The following is a 21,209-nucleotide window of genomic DNA, read 5'->3' as shown; positions in this document are numbered from 1 at the left end:
GGCATTTTAGGAGAAACGCTATCCTAAGCATCAGATACCAAATTTTTAATAATTTGGTGTTTTTTCATGAGAGAGACACATATTGATGAAAATACCAAAAAAACACTTATGTTGCAAACACTTGTGTTTTTTTAGTGTTGTATCAAATCTCTCTCGCCAGCTTTAGATAAGTCGTATGGTTTTGCAAAATTGTTTGGTGTTGGTTTGGTTCAAATATTTAGTGTTTTTTGGTATCTCTCCTAATTGCAAAATGTTTTTATTTACCTCACCCTCCCCTCTCCTTGGGTTAGACCGTCGGATCATATTCTTAATCATTATCAAAAGTCAGTCAATGGTATATATATATATATATATATATATATATATATAGTGATGCACTCCTATCACCATACATCACCAACCAAAAGCTCTATGACCACCAGAAAATGGGCTATTGCAGCCAACTGGACTAAGTAGCATCCGGCCTTCAGGGCTGCAACAACAAAGACACCATGGTGTATTGGTTCTTTGCTTCGTTTGTATCTGCATCTCTTCAAGTCCTGCTTGAAAAGTTGGCTGACTTGGGGATATCAGTGTATAAATCAATTGGAGAATTTGATGATAAGCTGAAAAAGCTAGAAAGGACTTTGAAAAGAGTCCAATTCTTGATCCATGAAGCAGAGGAGAAGCAGTTATTAAGTGACATGGAATGGAAAGGTTTGCTGCAAGATCTTGAACAAGTGGCATATGATGCAGATGACTTAGTAGATGAGATTGCAATTAAAATTCTCAAGTTGGAGGGAGGGAAGCTTAAGAAGAATCAGGATCAGGTAACCAAGTTGCTCTCATCACTCTTTAAATGTAGCTCAGCGCCTAACTTGAGTAATATTCAAGCTAAATTGGAAGGTTTATTGGGGGAGTTGGGGGAATTATCACAACGCAGAACCCGTCATGATACAGTAAAGTATAAGCTCCAGACCACTTCTTTTGTTGATGAATCCCGTGTTTTCGGTAGGGAGGCTGACAAGAGTAATGTAGAACAGATATTACTTGCTTCGTCGCCGTCAGAGGAATCATCTAGGAAGGGAAATGATGTTGTCTCTGTTGTTCCTATTGTTGGTATGGCAGGCGTTGGGAAGACGACACTCGCTCAGCTCCTGTACAACCACGACTATGTCTATCATCAACGGACAAAGAAAATTTTCAACTTGTTTCCTTTTTCCCCTAAGCAGCAAGCACATTTCAATTTGAAAATGTGGATATCTGTTACCGAGGATTTTGATGTCATGAAGCTTACAAGGTCTATGATTGAAGCTGCCGCCAATGGCGAAAGTGCTGAGGCTCTCTTGAGTTTAGATTCCCTTCAAGTTAAACTGAAAAGTTTACTTCAAAATAAGAAATTCCTGCTTGTGTTGGATGATTTGCGGATTGAGAAACAGAATGATTGGGAGCTCCTGCTTCAACCCTTGCGGCATGGACTGAAAGGAAGCAAAATCATCGTAACCACTAGAAGTCTTGAGGTTTCGAAGTTGGTCAGTGCAGGGAAGCCATATCATTTGCAGTGTTTGTTGGACGGAGATTGTTGGTCATTGTTGAAAGAAGAAGCACTTGGGAACACGGATCTAAATACAGTTCCAGAATTAAACGAAATTGGGATTAAAATAGCAATGAAGTGCAAGGGGTTACCTTTGGCAGCCAAGACTCTAGGAGCCCTTCTACATTCCGTCGGAGTAGATGAAAATGAGTGGAACAAAATTCTGCAAAGCAAGATATGGGACTTTATAGTTCCGGATCTTAGAAGTGGATATCATCCTCTGCCTTCACATTTGAGGCAGTGTTTTGCATATTGTTCATTGTTTCCTCAAAATTATGACTTTGAGAGGGATAAAATAGTCCAAATGTGGATGGGGGAAGGGTTCATCATACCTGAAGGAGAAAGGAAAATGATACAAGACGCAGGAAGTGATTACTTTGATCACTTATGGAGGAACTCATTTTTCCAAGTGATAGGTGGAAAGTACTACATGCATGATGCAGTGCGTGAGTTTGCTCAAACAGTTTCTGGCAAGAAGTTCTTAAGGATGGAGAAGATCAATGACCCGGGAATCGATGAAGCAACAAGACATTTATCACTAGTTTGTGAATTTACCCGGACGACGACATTTAAGGTTTCATATGGCTGTAAGGGTTTACGAACCTTTCTACTATTAGCTAAATATAAGTCCCCCATCAGAGAAGTCCCAAATGATCTATTCTTGAAATTGGAACGTCTGCGCCTGTTGGATTTGAGCGGTACTCATATTGAGGAGTTGGCAGGAGATATTGGTAATTTGAAACATCTTCGTTTTCTTGACTTGTCCTATACATTCATCAAATGGTTACCCGAAAATGTGAAAGAACTCTGTATTTTGCAGACATTAAGACTTAGAAACTGTTTAAAGCTTCTATGTTTACCAAAGAGCATAGGTAGGCTTAAAAGCCTACAACATCTTGAGCTGGGCGGGAACAGTAAGTTAACTTCCATGCCGTTTGGAATTGGAAAGTTAACTGGTCTTCAAACAGTAAGGGAATTTATTGTTGGTCCAGAGAGAGGACAACTGATGGAATTGAAGGACATGAATAGCATTCGAGGATCACTTTGCATTAAACAGCTCGAGAAGGTGAACAACATCGAAGAAGCTGTGGAAGCCAAATTGGCAGACAAGGAGTATCTCGACATCTTGGAATTGCAATGGACCTCTACTGCTGATGGCAATAGCGAGCATGTTCTTAAGGAGCTTAAACCTTGTGGAAGCTTGAAAGAGCTAACTTTGAGAAGGTATGGTGGTAGAATGTTTCCAACATGGGTGAGTGATCCATCGTTTTCCAAACTTACGAGTATTTCCTTGTACGATTGTGAAAAATGTGGTCTTCTCCCTCCTCTTGGCAAACTTCCAAAGCTGAAGTTCCTCAAAATTGTTGGAATGCTCGAGTTGACAGTGATTGGTGAAACATTTATTGGTTGTGATGTGGGATTTCAATCGCTGGAGACTCTAGAAATTTGTGAAATGCCCAAGTTGGAACGTTGGGTTGGACTGTGTAACAAGGACATGGAAAGCCTCTGCAAACTTATCATTATCGAATGTCCTCAGATGGTTATGCTACCATCACTTCATTATCTTCGATCCCTAAAGAAATTGGAAATTGAAAGTTGCACTAAGCTTCCTTTCATGCCGGATGAAGGGCTATCAAGTTCAATCGAAACCCTGATTATTACGGAATGTCCCTTGCTGGAAGATCGATGCAGAAGAGATGGAGGACAAGACTGGGAGAAGATAAAGCACATTCCCTACAGAGAGATTGGTGACATATAGTAATGAAATGGAGGACTTTGAGTTTGAAAGGTATTACAACTTACTACAGCTTTTAAATTATGCATTGTTCATTATGAGATCTGCATGTTAGTTTATGCAATTTGAATTATTAACGGCCTGTCTAAGCGGACATATGGCTCTATAACTGGCATGCTGATCATGTATCGATTCAATTGCAATTCATGATGTTAGAATGGTGTCCAGATATCGATAGTTGGATTGCAACAGAGCACAGGGTTGCTCCTGGATTTACATACAATTTTGTTATAAAGCAGCAGAGTCCACCTTCATCATCAACTTAAAAACGCTAAGAGCTTAAAAACTTCAGGAAGTCTGCTTCACATGAAACTGAATTTTCTGTTCTGGGTCAAAATAGTTAGCCCTACTATCCATATTTGCTTATATAGACCATTTATGATGTCACGTCGACCCTGATTCAACATTCACTCTATGCCGATGGAGTAGAAGTGGGTGTAATTTGCTATAATAAGCCATTCTCAACTTCCAAACCAGCCAATTTTTCTTGGCTTTCACAATTGAAGAAAACAAAGTTGCACACGTCAAGCGAGCATGTCTTGACCTGAAAAGGACATTGTCTCAAGGTGGCAGCCAAGTGTATTATTATAACCATTCATCCATCTTGTTGTTGAGGTTGTAAGTTATTTCCAGTAAAGTATATCAGTAGTACTTCTAAATTTTAAAATCATGGCGTGTTGGATGCAGGGTTGGCAAATTACAGTTGGTAAGCATAATCTGGCTTTTTCGTTATTAATTTCTACATTGTTTTACATATTCTTTTTCCCAATGTAGTAGGAACCAGAGCATTGTGCGTATTATGAGCTTGATGGCATGCTGTGTGGACTTGGATCTGCAGAGGAAGGAAGTGTTCTGGAGTCTATCTCACTCGATTTATTATAGATTTTAGAACGTGAATAATCAAAAGGTTGCAGTGAAGTATGTTGAACATTTTAGCTCTCTTTGTTGTGTCATTTTGATCCTCAGACTGAGCAGTGATTTGAATATCATTCCATGTTCGTTCAGCTGACTACATCGTCCACACTAGGAAAAATTAATGGTTGCAACCAATTTTGTTGAATTTAGCTACTTTCTTCTATTTAATATTCTACTTTTAAGCAATTTTTTGTTATGTCTATGTAATCTTCAGATTCTCATACTCATGTGGTTATCATTTCTATGACCATAAGCGCTAGATAGACTGTTCTCTTTTAGCCAGTTCTACATTTGCAATCCTAACACATTGATACTATTCTGAACTTAAGGGGAGAGGGTCCATAGGACTCAAGAGTCGCACCAATCACTGCACAAGACAGGACCGCACTTCGGCACACAGTCTTGCTAGAGAAGACTTCAACTTCAACTTCAACTTAAAGGATTCCCTGCAACTTGTTTCTATCTTATCAATATTTTTCATTGTTCTCTATCTGCATTAACCTCGTATTATCTCGAATTTAAATTTTAAACCAAATATGTGAACTGTGTAAGAGTAAATTAAGCATAAACGTCAATAGAAACCAACCAAATAAATGGAAAAGGGAAAAACCTTAAATGCTTCTAGATAGCCTTGTAGACTGAGTGAATGAACATCAGTTTAGAGCAAAGACCAAAATATCAAATTCGCACAATATATTGTGTACCCAAGAAAACGAGATATATTGGAGATATTTATTTTTGGGGACAAAACTGAAAATGACAAAATTCCGAAATAATAAACCCAAAAGGCCACTGTAATTTCAAAAACACTATTTAGGACAATAGTTGACTTTGGAATTGAATGACTCAAATTGCCCCACAATTCTCCAAAAATACGATTCTATCCCTATTCATATACCACAAAATATCCCAAAACAAAACCCCAAACCCAAATTCGAGAGTGCGACTGAAAATACCGAAAAAACTTTCCCCAAATTTAAAAACCCACAATTGAACTCGAAGATATCAATTTCTTCATCTAAAAGTGAGAAGATTGAATGTGCTAATGATGACGGAATTGAAGAACTTTCTCACAATGTGGAATCAAAAGTAATTTTTGGTCATTTTTTTGGTGAAGAAGAAGAACAAGAAGAGATCAATGAAGAAGAAACTAAAGATAATGAGAAAGCTTGTAGAATAGATTCATGTAAGTTTACTGTGCTGGAAGGTAAAGCTTATTATGCTGAACATTTCACACAATTTGTAGAAAATTTAGAAGGCGAAGAAGATGACGAAGATGCTGGAAGTGAAGATGACACAGAAAATGACGATGAAGAGAGTGAATTTGATGAAGTGGAAGAAGGTTTTCAGGATGATGATGATGAAGAAATTGAGAGTGAAGAAACACTCGCGGTAACAAATTTGCATCTCAATTTTTCATTTCGTTTTGATATACATCAAAATTAAATTGTTTCATGTGTTCTTGTGACAATTTTGGGTATGCACGCACTGTTGTGCATACCTAAATTCGTGAACACCCGAATTTTGGTATGCACTAACAACCGTGCGCACCAAATCTGCATGTGTTCTATATAGATTTGTATTGTTATTTTGTTCAGTTGAAAATTTTACGGTATGCATAGTTATCAGTGCATACCATAGATTTGCATTGCTATTTTGCTCAGTTAAAAAATTCATAGTATGCACAGTTATCAGTGCATACTATAGATTTGTATTGTTATTTTGCTCAGTTGAAAAAATCATGGTATATATGCACATTTATGAGTGCATACATCAGATTTATAATATTGTTTTGCTTACAATTTTTAAATAAATGCTTCTTCAATACTTATGTAGGAACTTAAAAGGAAAAACATGATGGAGAAGTTAAAGAACAAAAGGAAGAAGATGGAATCTAGTGGCAACAATAGGAAGAAGACAAAACCGGTTCGCAACAAAAGGAATAAGAGAACAGAAAAAGAGGAAGAAGTTTTGGTGCTCGAGAAGAAAAAGCCTAAGGCAAAGCCGCCACAATGCAGAAGCAGTTTCAAATGGATGTATAAACTAATTGAAGAAAATAGGCCACAGATTACAGAGGAATACGTGATGTTAATGGAGAAACGCCATTTTGGAATATCTTTACCGCATTCTACAGTGGAAAAATTGTCAAAGGAAGTACTTAAAAGTCCTCCTAACAGATATTTAGTATCCTTAGAACCTACACCCTAGATGATGATGCATTTGATATTGGAGGAAAGAAGATTAGTTTGACTTTAAAGGATACAATTTTGATTCTTGGGCTGCCTCAAGGACAGAGATTCCTAGAGCCGAGTTGTAATCATCAACACTTGAAGACAAACATGCAGTCGAGGTTCATGTTAAAGTATTTTCGTGGAGTAAAAGAAGTAAAATCCAAACACATTCTAGCAGGCATTAAACAAACATTGGTGAGCACAGATGCACATAGGCATGATGACTTTGCTAGGCTTGTTTCCTTATATGTTATTACTACCATCCTCTTCGCTAATTCAAGCTATAGGGTCTCCAAATACTTAGTTGAGTGTGTGGAAGATTTTAGAATTATGAACAAGTTTTGTTGGGCACGAGCAGTTTTGGAGGAATTGAAGCATCAAGTGGTAAATGAGTATAATGTGCAGAGGGCATTTAGTGGATGTACTTTACTACTTTTGGTAAAAACAAAATTTAGTTTCTTCTGTTTATATACTCCTTGCAACATATTTTGTGTTTACTTCATTTGCTAATTTAGTTTTTGTTGTGGACATTACAGTTTTGGCTGTGAGAGCACACCAAACTAGTAGGGAAAGTTAAAGGCCAAGAAGAGGTAACGCCGAGTTGTGCAAGGTGGGATCTGCACATACTAGATAAGGCTTTGAAAAAGTTCCCTCTAAACTCATTGGAGGGAGACAAGGTACGTATTGCAATTATTTTATCACAACTAACCCTTTTGCTTATAAGCCACTTAAATACTTGCTTGTTTAGTTTTCAAAGACTTTCGGGCATGCACATACATCTGTGCACACACACCACCCCATAAGTTACTATTTATTTTAGGGTAATCCAGTGGTATGCACCGACTTTTGTGCATACCGCAAGAGTATGCACTTGACATTTGTGCACACTACTAAGTTACTGCTTGTCATCTATGCATACCATAAGGATTATTAGTTTTCACTAATTAATGTAAATCGTGTTACAGGTTATTGTTCAATTGGTGGGAAAATCTAAAACTGAGCAGTTATTGTTGAAAGTAAAGCAGTATGAAAAGGATGGAGGAGAACAAAGTGAAGTGTTTGAAGATGTTGATAACACTCGAGCAGTTATGAGAGAGATTGAGCTCTTAGAGAGAGAAAATAATGAGCTAAAAAGAAAACTCATTAAGGGGGAGTCGAATAGAATCCATGCATTGGAGGTGGTTGATAACACTCAGGCAGTTATGAGAGAGGTTGAGCTCTTAGAGAAAGAAAACAACGAGCTGAAAAGAAAAATCAGTGAGGGGGAGTTGAATAAAATCCATGCATTGGAGGTGGTTGATAACACTCAGGCAGTTATGAGAGAGGTTGAGCTCTTAGAAAAAGAAAACAATGAGCTGAAAAGAAAAATCAGTTAGGGGGAGTTGAATAGAATCCATGCATTGGAGGTGGTTGATAACACTCAGGCGTTATGAGAGAGGTTGAGCTCTTAGAGAGAGAAAACAACGAGCTGAAAAGAAAAATCAGTGAGGGGGAGTTGAATAGAATCCATGCATTGGAGGTGGTTGATAACACTCAGGCAGTTATAAGAGAGGTTGAGCTCTTAGAGAAAGAAAACAACGAGCTGAAAAGAAAAATCAATGAGGGGGAGTCAAATAGAATCCATGCATTGGAGGTGATTGATAACACTCAGGCAGTTATGAGAGAGATTGAGCTCTTAGAGAAAGAAAACAACGAGCTGAAAAGAAAAATCAGTGACGGGGAGTCAAATAGAATCCATGCATTGGAGGTTAAAAATGAGGTTTTGAAGGAAGAAATCCAAAGGTACAAGTCATTGGTAAAGACTTTAGAGATTGAAAGGGATGTAATGAAAGAAAAAATAAAATCCTATGAGCAAGAATTTGAGGAAGAAGGTGGAGGATTGGGATTTGCAATAGACGACAGACCTATGTTGCTTCTAGAGTCAGAACAAGCTGAAAATGAAAAATAAAAACAAGGAAATGATGGCAAAAATGTGAAAATAGTTTCACAAATGGTGAAGCAGTTGATCCAACAAACTGATGAAAGAAATGAAGAGGAAGCTAATGAAGCTGCGAAGGAAGAACAAGCTCAAAAAGGAGGAAATGAGAGTAAAAAAATTGTGCCCAACTCATTTGTAATGAGAATAAAAAGTAAAAAACGAAATGCAGCAATGAAGAACCCATACTACATCATGTATTATCGCAAAAAGAGAACAAAAAATTCAAAAGGAAAAATAGCAGATGACGATAATCGGGACAGAGAGCCACTACCAAAGCTGGAGGGAAACCAAATATTACCTAAATTCGAAGAGTGACAACAAAAGGCAGTGAAGGATTTCTTCCAATATGGAGAAAAAGGGTAAGTCTTAAAATACTCTAACTTTTACAACTTTCTTATTCTTAAAATGAACAAAAACTTATTATTGTTTTAGCTTGTATTTATTTCCATAATTTTAATTCTTTTGCAGAACTACAACATAGCAAAATGATGATTTGCTCATATCAGGGTCCCTTATTGTAGATCTCCTATTTGAGAAAGATATCGATTATCAAGTAATATTTCGAAAGATTGTGTTGTTTTAAGTCAATTATATATTATATGTACATACTAGTTGTTTATGATTGAAGATCGAGTATTTATAAGGCTAGAGTATTACATTTGGTAAAGTTGAAAGAAAATCTTGGTATGCACAGTTATCAGTGCATACTACAGATTGTTATTTTCTTCTGAGTTGAAAAAAGCATGGTATGCACAGTTATCAGTGCATACTACAAGATGCACAGTCATCTAATAAATTATAGTATCAATTGTAACTTATATTTTATAACTTGAAACTAATTATATCAAATAATTGATTGGTGGAAAGTGCAACTTGAAAAAGAGGTGGATGAAAAATCAGAGGCATGCATCTTATCTGCTCTCACCTTGGTAATGACTCCAAACTTTGTTTTAAAATTTTACAACATACTTGGTTTAACACAATCTGATTATGATTATAATGCATATATACATGTCTTTAGCAGCAAAGTCTAGAAAATGGTGGAGAGAGCAATCTAAAGCAAATAATTACCACCATCGAGCTTGATGTCGATTACATTAGCATCCCATTAAATGTTGACAACCATTGGACAATGCTACTCCTAGAATTCTCAAGAGGAGCATCAGGTGAATGGAGTATTTTTTACTCTGCTAGGACAGGTGCCATAGACAACAAAACAAGAAAAGTTGCAAGAGTGCTGGTAAGTTACAAAACACATGCGAAAAGAAACAATTAATTTGACTTGTCATCTATATACAACGCTAGCATATTGTTTGAAAACTAACAAAATTACTTGTTGCAAAACAGAAAGGGAAACTAATAGAAACCATTAATGAGCGTATTCAAAGGGAGGGGAATGTGATGGCTCAGCTCATTAAAGAAAATAAAATAGCCACTGGTGATTGTCCTCAATAAGAAACAGCGTAAGTACTTTCATAATCCATGAAATTAGCATCTTTTGAAAACCATTCTTTGACTATTATTTTGTTATAAATTATAACATTTTTTTCTCTATAATGCAATGCAGGACTGATTGTGGATTGTATGTATGCATGTTGATGGAATATGTAGTGAAAGGTAAGCCTAATCATTTCAAAGAATTCACCCGAGAAGACGCACTTTGGATGCGAGGTGACTTTGCAGTCCACTTACTCAATGACCCTCCAAGAAGCTGGAATTTGCTATCACAACAGACAATGGAATCCTATTGTAATAAAGAGTTTGAGGAACAACTCTTGTCGGAGGTTGAAAGAGTGGAAGAAGAAGAAATGAAGAAAAGAAAAAAAGAACAAAAATGTAAAGCGAAATTTGATAATGAACACGTGAATTTGATTGTGGAAATGTATGTTGGCCGAATGGATGAAATTGTTAGTTGCAACTTTCAAGTGCCACTGATGTATGTTTTTGTTGGATAATGAATTTAAGTTGAAAACAAGTACTTTTTTTAATGAATGTTACAATCTTTAGTTTCCATTATATATTTTTCTTTTAATGAATTTAATTCATGCAATTGAATATAGTATAAGTATTAATTGTGCATTAACCAAGTCTACATGTTGTGGTTTTGTACAAAACAAACAAAAAAAAATCTCGGTGCATACCATGTCGGTCACGAGGATACATTGTTTCTGAATTAACTGGTAATGTTTCAACCACACTACTTGTCTCTCCTCATGGATTTGCTTCAATGCAGCTTGAGATGGTTGTGTGTATGTATTGTGGTAGTTGACAATTAGTTTTTGTTGATGAACTACCACCACCAAAAGGCAAAAACTATCAGTGCACACCCAAAAGAGGGTATGCACTAAAGTCCATGCATACCCCTTCAAGTGTGCACTGAAAACTGCGCATACCCTCTCACATACAAAAATAATATGGACTGACAGGAGATGAAATTCTAAGATAGATACGTAAACAAAAAAATGGAACCAACAAACTAAAATAAACTTTTATTAAATTCTGACAAAATATCCAATAGAGAATCATGTATGTTTACTTGAATGTATGTGCAACTTCCTCTATGTTTACTGACATTGGAAAAAAAAAATTGCAACATCAGAATGCCTCACTCCTTTCCCCCTCATTCCACTGCCCCTCATTCCTTTGGTCTTCATTCTTTTCCCTAGTGCAAGTCTTGCGATTGTGGTGGTCCGTCGAATGACATTTTCGGCACTTATGACGCTTGTTGCACATTGCACCCGTATTCTTAATTCTCTTAGAACATGGTCTGCCAGGACCCCTCTTGACATCTGGTGGCAGCACTTGAAAGAAGTCGGGGATCTTCTTTGGCATTTCATGGTTATCTATAGCACTAATACCGTGAGAGTAGCAATTATAAAATGACGAGGTGTGGAAAGCAATATCAATATAGCCATAAACAAATTCCCCACTGCACAAGATGGATGCAATTGCATGAATACAAGGGAAACCGTCTATCTTCCAATTATTACAAGTGCAATATCTAGATATCAAGTCAACACGATACTCACTATTCTTGGATATCACTTGGAACACATAATCATCAAACCTTATCACATCCAAAGACCGTGCTTTCTCAATCCTCTCGGCTAACTTCAGTTCCATTTGAGGACAAAGAATGGTAGCCCAACCCTTAGAATCCTTCCTTCGTTCAGTCGCCATACTCATTATTTTCTTTCTAATTTGATCTAACATGGAGGTGATGGGGAGAAAACGCTCGTCTTTTACCCAACTATTGAAACACTCTGCTAGTGAAGAGCACATCTCCCCATATCTTGAACCGCGAAAACATGAATTTGCCCAGTTCTCCAAAGGAACTCTAGCTAAAAATCTATCCACTTGATCACCACCAATTGTCCGGAGCTTAATCATTTTCTCTTGAAACTTGTCGTGTGTGGGAGCATATGCACAATCGGAGAATAACTTGACTAAGTGTCTACTAACTGAATCAGTCTTTGACAAAGCAGCTCTCAAGTTGTTCTTCAAGTGCCAAAGACAGAAGCTATGATACGAACCTAGGAAAACTAGTGGAATGTTAACAAGCAACCCATGGTGTCGATTGCTTAAAAATGTATACCTCCTCTAGTATCCAAAAGCCCCTTTAAACTTATCAAGAAACCAATACCAGTTAGCCTCATCTTCACCATCAACTACACCCATGGCCAGACGATATAAACCTAAATAAATAAAAGAACACAGTATCAACTTTTACAGTAAAATGTTAAGGTGTGCACAGACATATGTGCATACCTTACCCCAGACAGTAAACAAGAAGGAAAACAATTGAACTAAAATAGCAAATGTTGACCTTGATCGCCGTTCTTCGCAGTTGCCACCATCAAGCAACCTTTGTACTTTGTACTCAGGAATGTTCCGTCTAAATACACCATAGGACGACAATACTTGAGTCCATGAATGCAAGCCTCAAAGGCTATGAATACCCTTCTCAAACTTACATGTCTCTTTATTTATTTGTAGATCAACACAATTTCCAGGGTGTCTTCTCGTCAACTCCTCTGTATACCAGACCAACTGGTGGTAAGAAATACATTCCTCACCATATAACTCTTTTAAAGCCAATTGTTTCCCCATATAGGCAACATGTTTCTTCACAGTCAACCCATACTCCTTTTTAAAGTAATGAATTATCGTCCTCACCAATATTGAAGGTGTATCACTTACAGAATCCATAATCAAACTCTTCACAAGATTACTAGTCATTGGAGGATTATTATAGTCTTTACACGCAAACCCGCAAGTATGAATAGGATTTATTTTCCTAATTGCAAATGCACCAAAATTATCCGAGGTATGGATTAACCATAAACAATTTGTCTCCAATCACTTCCCACAAATAGCTGTAACTCTACACTCGTCATTCTTAGTGAACTTATACTTATATCCAGTGGCAATAGAAAACTCGAGAACTTTCAAACGAAATTCAGCCACACCTAATTCAAACCTCTGCCCAACACCCCCACTGAAATTATACACCCAAGCAATTGTCTTATACTCGTCATTCCCACAAGCACCAACCACCAACGAATTTGAGCTACTAGATTCACCTGGAGCATAACTACTACAAGCAAGAGCAGGAACACTACAACCAAGAGTAAGCACGCTACAAGCAACTTTAACCTCCACAGTTAACTCTTTCTTCGCAAAGCAATAACATGCCAAAGAATGTATCTCTGCATCGGTCTCAATCATGTTGTCATTGCCATCGCGGAAAAAAGACAAATGAAAGGAATTCGAACCCAAATCATACCACTTGTCACTCAATTCACGTTTAAGATCATCCAAACAAGTTTCCAACCCAATACGAATGTGCAACGAACCACCTTTATAACAAAAAACACCCACCACACTAAATCCATAGCACTGCAAAATCAACCAACCACATCATTAAAAAAATGTGGTATGCACAGTTGGTAGTGCATACTCAAAAAGTTAGATCCATGATGAATTGAACAAAAAAAACATCGAATCGAATCAAAATAAACATATTAATAATAAGATAGTTAACAAAAACAAACAGTAAAAAAACCTTCTAATTCAACAAACAAATAAAATGAATTAAAACAAACATCGAATCGAATCAATTTCGATTTGAATAATAAAGTTGAGACAAACCTTCAAATCGAATCAAATGAAATGTAGAATCTCTAGATTCAGCTTTAATCTTCAATCGAAAATGATCAATCTTGTGTTTCCTTTTTGCTTCGCTCGATGGTTTTTCCAATTTTTCTGTTTCTAGTTCAAATGAATGACTTATATACTACGAAACATAGAAGGGTATAATTGGATTAAAAAAAAGTCAAGTCACATGGACTTGTCCTTTTGAATGATTAAAAACCAAAAACCAGTTTTATTAGTGATTATGACGTCTAACTTGTCCTAACCAATGATTTGTAAATCCGGCTGGTTTTATTAGTGATAAAAACTAGAATTAGGGCCTTTTGGCTTATTTCTTGTTTATTTTTTTTGTTGACCAGTCAAAATTTTGTTTTGTATATCGATATATCAAAAGTATTGTAATTTATATTGGAAATATCATCGATTATATCGGAAATATTGTTGATATATTAATAAAAATCGGTCAAAGTCAACAATTTATATCGATATATCAAAAATAAAAAATTGTGATATATATCGGCAAAAACAAGGTTCAATATTCGGTGGAGATATATCGAATATTTCCATCTCGTGTACCCAAAAAAACAAGATATATCGGCGATATCTCGGAAATCTCAGAGATATTTTGGGCCTTTTTCAGAGTATACGGATAGTACATGCTCTTTTAATTTGCGCTTCTCCTCTTTGTACCTAGGGGCGGACCTAGGAGAGGGCTGCACCAGGCTTCAGCCCAGGTCCATTTGGGTAAAAAAAAAAATTAGTATGTACAATGTATCTAAAGCCCAGCCCAACGATAAACAGAAGAAACTAGCGACAAACAAAAGAATAGAAATACAGTCGATAAACAAACGAACAACCCGACGATATCTCTTGATTCTTCATTCCTCACTAATAATTCTAATTGCTTAATTATAATCCACGTTCTTCACTCATTCTACTATTCGTTCTCCTCGGGTAATTTATTATATATGTTATTTTTATTTTTTTTCATTTGTTTTTTAAAATATGAAATGTTGATGGTTAATTGGTTTTTGGTTTTGATTATTTGCAGCCATTTGATAAGATTAGTAAAGTGTTGTTTATTTGTTTGGTTGTCAGTTAACTGAGGAAGAAGCATAAAGTTTTAAGAGGTGAGTTTTTTTAGTGTAAGCTAGTTTGCTTACTGTGGATTTGTGAAATTGTGGAAAGAAATGATTTTGGCTATTTTTTTAAAATTGCATTGTTTGATTTGGTGGAATGTAGGTTTTAGATATGTGAAAATTGAAATGTTGATATGGTTCGCTGGTTGTGAAATTTTGTATGTTATGTGTTAATGTGTCGTCGTTCGAGATATACTGTTTTTCTTATTTAGATTTGAATTTTGGTGCTTGTTAGAATCGAAGTGTGTGAGTTTATAGATAAATGTGTGAGTTTATTTACTTTTTTATTTTAATGTTTAAGAGGTCTAAAATGTCAAATGGAGTGCAAAAGATAGATTCATTCTTTTAACCAAAAGAAACCGAGACATCTAATGTTGCTAGAACTATTGAAAAAGATGATCAAGGTCGTTCAAAGCTCCAAAGAGTTGAGCCTATTGAACAACTTTGTCCCAATCCTCAAGGGATTGAACCCATTAAACAAGTTTGTCCCAAATTTCAAGGGATTGAATCTAGCAAAACCGGTGTTACTAGTTCTTTGGTACGTGATCTGGGGTTACGCCGTTTAAGTAGTTTTGCTTTTTAAATAGATTTGTAGTCAAACTTGACCAGATATTTTGATGAATTAGTATATATATTTGGCTACTTGTGAATTCTGGTGTTTCAGTTGTTTTTTTGGAATGTATCTATTATTTTTTGTGTTTAAGACTCTGGCTATCGTTATTTAGCCCGGAGAGAGTTGAAATGCTGGGTCCGCCCCTGTTTGTACCTCTATGTAATTCAACTATTTATCAACAAAATAATTTTTAATTTTCATTTAACATAAAAAGAAGGGTTAACTAGTATTACCACCCCACCCACTAGATGAGCCAATTAGGATCTCCCCCTTACTAGATGGGGAAATTAGGATCTCTCTCCTAAGTACACACAAAAAAAAAAGTCAACTTAGGTTGACCGTGTTTTTTTTGTGTGTATGGGGGGAGACCCTAATTTTCTAGTGGGGGAAAATCTTAATTGGCTCGTCTAGTAGGGGGTAATATTCGTTAACCCTTTTAAAAAGAAGACATAAAAAAGGAGCCCTTAGATATTGTACGGGTGTGAATATTAACAAATCATGCCTAGTATAAAAGGATCACAAATTCGAATTGTAATCCTAATTCGTGGTGTACTCTAGCTGCAGAGCGGTTGGTTCCCTCTTCTTGGTAAGACAACTTATTGTTCTTCTCTGTTTTGGTAAGATAAATATTGTTCTTCTTGGTAAGTTTAAAAACCTTTTCTTAAGTTCGTGGAGTTCCAAGTACTCAAAATGGCAATGGACCATATCAGTCAATTACCCGAAGAAATCAAACACCATATATTATCTTTTCTATCCATGAGAGATTCTATTAAAACAAGTGTGCTCTCTAAAAGATGGAGATATCAATGGACCTTCAATCCAAATCTAGATTTCCACTTTAATTCCAATAACTATAGCTCTTATCAAGGATACTATGAAGTTTCAGCTATCAACCGGTGCATTAATCTTTACAAGCCGAAACAATTACATCGGCTTCATATCAATTTAAACTTACAAATAAATCCATCAAAACACATTGAGGCTTGGATCGATTTTGCTGCACAAAGGAACGTTCAACAACTCAATGTCACGATCGAGTTAGAACATAATGAATATTTAAAAATTCCTTTGTCGTTGTTGCTTTGCCAATCAATACAAATTTTGAGGATGAAAAGTTGCATATTTAGTCCTCCTTCAGATTTCAAGGGATTTCCTACTCTTAAGATTCTTTATCTAAATCGCGCAAAAGTAGAAGATTGCAGTACACTTTACTCACTACTCTCCAACTGTCCTTGTCTTCAAAGGTTAGGATTGTTAGACTGTAAATTCATTAAGTGTCTCAAGGTTAAGACTATTCCCTCACTTCGGAATCTTTCTGTTTCGGGTATAGAGCATGTTGAAATTTCTAATGCTCCTAATCTTCGATACATTCAATGTAGTGGTTATCTCCAGAAGTTGCTTGTAGATAATGCTCCCTCCTTAGTGACTGTTGATATTTCGTTGGCAAGTTTTGTTAGAGGGACTCAGCCTGTACAACAAGTTATCAAGGATTTGAGACCGTCTATTGTAAGCTTTTCACATGTCCAGTTTTTGTCAGTGGGTTCTAATTTCCCTCAGGTATGTTTCCATAATCATCTGCATATTTCTGCTTCGTGCTTAATATAATAGTTTGAGGTATTGTATAAAACCTTGTCCTCATTATTGCATTTGACTAATTCTTGTTTGTACTTGCTGCAGTTGATATATGCTGAGTGCTACTTGCAAAGAGGGGAACCGATTGTCTTCAAGAATCTCAAGCAATTTAAGTTGGATGGCAAAATAATTGATAACTTGACATTATATGCCATCGTCAATTTTTTCAGTGGTTGTCCTGTGCTGGAGAATGTTACAATTGATGTATGTGAGGCTTTTTTCTTTTTTATCTTCTTATCAAACTTTTTTTTTTTTATGTGTACTCATAATGAAGTTGTTGATTGTTTTACAGGTTCGGTTCCCTTGTCTACATGGTGCATGGATTTCTGAATTTATGGAAAAAGAGTGTGTGCAAGGGAGACTACGTCATGGTTTTTTGCTGTATAACCTTAAAACTGTTAGACTGAACGGGTTCTCAGGTCGAGCTGAAGAAATGATGCTCATAAAAGTTTTGTTCGATAAGGCTATTGTTCTTGAAGAGTTATTCTTGTACTCGATGATGGCTTGCACGACAGGGGAGTATGAGTTACTGCAACGGTTACCTAAAGGATCATCTTCTGCCAAAATTATCATGGAGAATGGTCTACGGCTCAAATACTTTTGAGGGCAAGAAACGTATTTCCTTCGCTAGCTAGCATTTTATTATGAACGATTTGTAAATCTAACTGAGTCATCTATATCAATCCTTTGTTATAAGGTGAAGCATCGCGTCATGTATATACTAAGGCCTCTCTCTAGCAAGTTATGCGTAACAAAGGCATTGATTGGACCATTTTAAATCTGGTTTTGCTAACACCTACCACGGTCAAACTAAAAGATTCTTCACTGGATTCTGAATCTTGTTTGGCATCGATTTTTCACTAGTTTTTTTCCTTTTCCATTCAACTAGTCTAAACTTGAAACTCTGTTAATCTTAAATATAAACTAGACGTTTAGATACATGACATTTATTTGTTTTAAAAGTTGAGTGCAGTATTCCTATTACTTTAGTATTCTAACTTGACGATGGGTCGCACAACATGTAGGTATCAAAGATTCAATAAGGAGACAGTGACAAAAACCAAGGGAGCAGACTCGCAAAAATGACTTCCAATCATCAATACAAGACATCTTTTCTAATTGGATCTCTATTCTCTACAAGAAACATAGAGCAAAACCATTTTAGCATTGATACCTACATGTAGTGGTGCTTTCATCATTTTATTTCATATTGTTTTTTTCATTTTCCCTCACTATGAGATACAGAAGGAGCTAGGTCCAATAGACATGATAGTCTGAAAACACACACTACACCCAGAAACAAGATTAAGGTCGACTGTGTATTTGCTAACTATTGTCAACTTACATGTTTAACTATATTGAGGAAGAACTGACTTACTTCATCAGGTGGTATTGGCTAGTCAAATAGCTATCTAAAACTGATGTAGAGACCTATAACTATAGAAGTATATACCATAAATTTCATGTTTGAGAAGCGTGAGGGTACTCCATTCATCTGAAACTCTACTCTGTATCATGTTTATCTCTGCATCAGCATTTGCAGCATACGCCTTGCTTTCTTTAGCAACAGTTCAATCTCGGCTAATGTATCTCGGATATCCTTCATTGTAAAATTAGCCTCCATATCTGAAAAAGAAAACATCCAGAGTTGATATTTCACATATTGTCATTCCTTAATGCATTGCCTTTTGTAGTTAATTGCATCAAAAGAGGTTATTATACCTTCAGTCAGAGGAAGGATAGGTGATTCAGACAAGGCCATTGTGTTTTTATTGAGCTGTAAATGAAAAACTTGATCAGATGATATTTGAAATTAACGCAACAAAATATTACAGAGAAATTTCTGAAACAATTAACGACGTACTTCAAATTTTAGACACTTTCCATATAGAACGACAGTATTATAGAATAGCCTAACAGCATAATCTGCAACCTCAGAGCTCTTATATGCAACAAAAGCATATCCTTTCGACTTCTTTGTCTGCTGATTGACAGGAAAGCTGAAGTCGAGTATAGGACCAGCCTGGATAAGAATTTCGTACAGAACTTTCTCTGGCACATGGTCATCTATGTTACCTGTAGAAGGCATAAAGGCAAAGTAAACTTTTAGATCAAACAATTATCACATTAGTGATACGACGAAGAGAATAGCATGATTAGCATCTAGCATCTTGGAAGGCTAATTTATCATACAGAGTCCGAAAATCATTAAATAATTTCTAGCAATGTTAGAGACTACTGGACAAGGAGAATGCAGAAGATATGTACTGTGCAACATTTCTTTGGCAGATCAGGAAATGAAAGCAGAAGTACACCAAGCTAACAATGAATTCATCCGTAGGAGTTAAAATTATAACAACAGGAACCTACCAGCAGAACTTAAAAGGCAGATTTATCCTTTAAATGTAATGTTTAGAGAAGATATGGTGTGAGAATCTAGCGATGATGGCGATGAACATAGCAATACAGAAGCGTATGATCAGTCTTAAAAAGAGGGAAAAAAAATCAAGAACAGAGGAATTTCAAAGATTTTTTTTTTTTTTTTTTTTTGGGTAAGAAATCCTTGCTGCTACCATGTATTTGATATGAAGAGGTTTGAATCATAGAATTGACGTTATACACAAGTGAATTCCCAATCACCATTTGTGGGATGAGAGAATCTTGAGATTAGTTGTTCAACCTGATCCTGGCAACATAGTTTCAAAAGACATTATGCAGGACTGAAAACTTAATCAGATAGATATGCATGTAGGCATGTAGCAAGGTGGTGTGCTGATTAACATGTCAATATGGGTGGAATTATTGTCTTGAAACTGAAAAACATTTGCCAAAAAATCGTCACTCACATCATAATAACGATGGAAATCGTATCAAGATTTTAATCTAAAACAGAAACGAAATCAAGAAATCATAATAAATGACTCGTACAAGTATCTAATGCTCGATATTAACATGATAAAAAGTATCAAGAATCACAGATAGTCATAATGATCATTGATCAACATCAACATGAAGCTATAAACTATAAAGATTAACACTAACCACTAAGGATGATGAATACAAGAAAAGAGGAAATGAAACTCTTACCAATATATACCATGCAATTCTGGTCTCCTTTCATTTTTAATGGTTATCAGAAAATTTGGTGTTGAATTTTCTTGAAAAACGAAACTGGAGAAAAATTGTGATGTGTGAAACGATAACACAGCTTCTTTTTTTCTTTTTTTTTTGTAAATGGAGGGAAAGAGTGAGGAACGTTATAAGTCTTGGGCTTAAGTTATATCCAAATTCCATCAGGAGTCCGCAGTCCTTCTTTCTTGGGCCTAACTCAATACTATCCATGGGCAATTCAGCAGTTCCCATTCACAAAACTTAAAACAGAAAACGGGCCTGCAGGACAAAATTGCTTTTTAATTTCGCTTCTAGTTTGGTTCCCCAAATAATTAAAGCTCCAGGACAAACCGGTTGCAAAGACGGTATTACCCTTTATTGCTTTTGAACCTCTTTTGAACCAGTTGGAAACTCTTTTGTTTCTTCTTCAGTGAATGAAAGTTCAAAAGCCACCATTGTTAGTTTTGTAGATTTTTATTAGAACATCATCTCACCATCCACCTTTGTTAATTTAAGAAATTTGAAAGCCTTAATTTCTAACAATTATTTGAGAATGAGAAGTTCGGATCAACATAATGATGAAGATTTGGGAAGAAATGAAAATGCATACAATGAAAAAGATGAATTACCATTAAAGGTAAAACCCTAGCTTTTACGATTTATCTTATCTATATTTTTATTGTATGTAAATATGTATGTAATTGACATGTTGTTATTAAATTTTTATTTTTATTTACAACTAATTTGAGCAACGAATTTACGTGCATAAAGTTGTTTGCATGTTCTAATACGCATGCATAAATTTATTTGCATGTGTGTTGTATTTGTGTGGAATTAGCGAATGAAGTATCACAAATTTTTTAGGGTTATTACATTAAAAAAGTTGATTAATTTTCGAGAAGTTTTCAATCATTTGTATCGTATTATTGTTTGTTGGTGTAGATGTATCGTCGGAGGAAGTTGAAACCCAAAATTTCTAGAGAACAAAATGAAGAAGACATAGATCCGAGTCTACGATGTTGCTATAATAGTGGAGAAATAACTCACTGTGCAGAGTTGAAGTGTGCT

The 21,209-nt window shown here is 35.9% G+C and overlaps 3 protein-coding genes across 5 annotated transcripts; 2 read left to right on the top strand and 1 right to left on the bottom strand.

Annotated features, from left to right (window-relative positions):
• Positions 1–74: 74 nt before the first annotated feature.
• LOC147484757 (putative disease resistance RPP13-like protein 1) lies at positions 75–4,561 on the top strand. Of its 2 annotated transcripts, none has more exons than XM_086576024.1 (2): positions 75–3,362; positions 4,146–4,561. In XM_086576024.1, exon 1 carries the CDS (start codon positions 492–494, stop codon positions 3,330–3,332), a length of 2,841 nt encoding a protein of 946 aa, XP_086432150.1. In that variant the 5' UTR covers positions 75–491; the 3' UTR covers positions 3,333–3,362; positions 4,146–4,561. The 2 variants fall into 2 exon arrangements, with proteins under 2 accessions (XP_086432150.1, XP_086432149.1); XM_086576023.1 differs by having other exon boundaries at positions 4,143–4,561.
• An 11,944-nt stretch (positions 4,562–16,505) lies between these two features.
• Positions 16,506–17,634, top strand: LOC147484756 (FBD-associated F-box protein At1g61320-like). Its single transcript, XM_086579808.1, has 3 exons — positions 16,506–16,955; positions 17,076–17,234; positions 17,323–17,634. Exons 1-3 carry the CDS (start codon positions 16,506–16,508, stop codon positions 17,632–17,634), a joined length of 921 nt encoding a protein of 306 aa, XP_086435934.1.
• Positions 17,635–18,178: 544 nt separating this feature from the next.
• On the bottom strand, positions 18,179–20,272 carry LOC147484755 (protein HSH49-like). 2 transcript variants are annotated; one of them, XM_086578068.1, is made up of 4 exons: positions 20,118–20,272; positions 18,895–19,106; positions 18,753–18,807; positions 18,179–18,656 (listed from the first exon to the last, which is right to left on the bottom strand). In XM_086578068.1, the coding sequence occupies exons 1-4, from the start codon at positions 20,149–20,151 to the stop codon at positions 18,550–18,552; spliced, it is 408 nt and encodes a 135-aa protein (XP_086434194.1). In that variant the 5' UTR covers positions 20,152–20,272; the 3' UTR covers positions 18,179–18,549. The 2 variants fall into 2 exon arrangements, with proteins under 2 accessions (XP_086434194.1, XP_086434195.1); XM_086578069.1 differs by having other exon boundaries at positions 18,964–19,106.
• Positions 20,273–21,209: the final 937 nt, after the last annotated feature.

Source organism: Coptis chinensis, chromosome 8, assembly GCF_015680905.1.
Source record: "Coptis chinensis isolate HL-2020 chromosome 8, ASM1568090v1, whole genome shotgun sequence".
Taxonomy (NCBI): Eukaryota; Viridiplantae; Streptophyta; class Magnoliopsida; order Ranunculales; family Ranunculaceae; genus Coptis; species Coptis chinensis.
Note: the sequence above shows the minus strand (reverse complement) of the source record. Positions and strands in the feature narration are given on the sequence as shown.

Bases quoted from the DNA above. Each gene is read 5' to 3' on its own strand.
- LOC147484756 (XM_086579808.1), top strand. From the start codon at position 16,506: ATGAAAAGTTGCATATTTAGTCCTCCTTCAGATTTCAAGGGATTTCCT. The intron at 16,956-17,075 runs GTATGTTTCCAT...TACTTGCTGCAG, and splicing joins TGGGTTCTAATTTCCCTCAG to TTGATATATGCTGAGTGCTA. The intron at 17,235-17,322 runs GTATGTGAGGCT...ATTGTTTTACAG, and splicing joins TGGAGAATGTTACAATTGAT to GTTCGGTTCCCTTGTCTACA.
- LOC147484757 (XM_086576024.1), top strand. From the start codon at position 492: ATGGTGTATTGGTTCTTTGCTTCGTTTGTATCTGCATCTCTTCAAGTC.
- LOC147484755 (XM_086578068.1), bottom strand. From the start codon at position 20,151: ATGAAAGGAGACCAGAATTGCATGGTATATATTG. The intron at 19,107-20,117 runs GTAAGAGTTTCA...TGCCTTCTACAG, and splicing joins GAATTGCATGGTATATATTG to GTAACATAGATGACCATGTG. The intron at 18,808-18,894 runs GTACGTCGTTAA...TTTCATTTACAG, and splicing joins GAAAGTGTCTAAAATTTGAA to CTCAATAAAAACACAATGGC.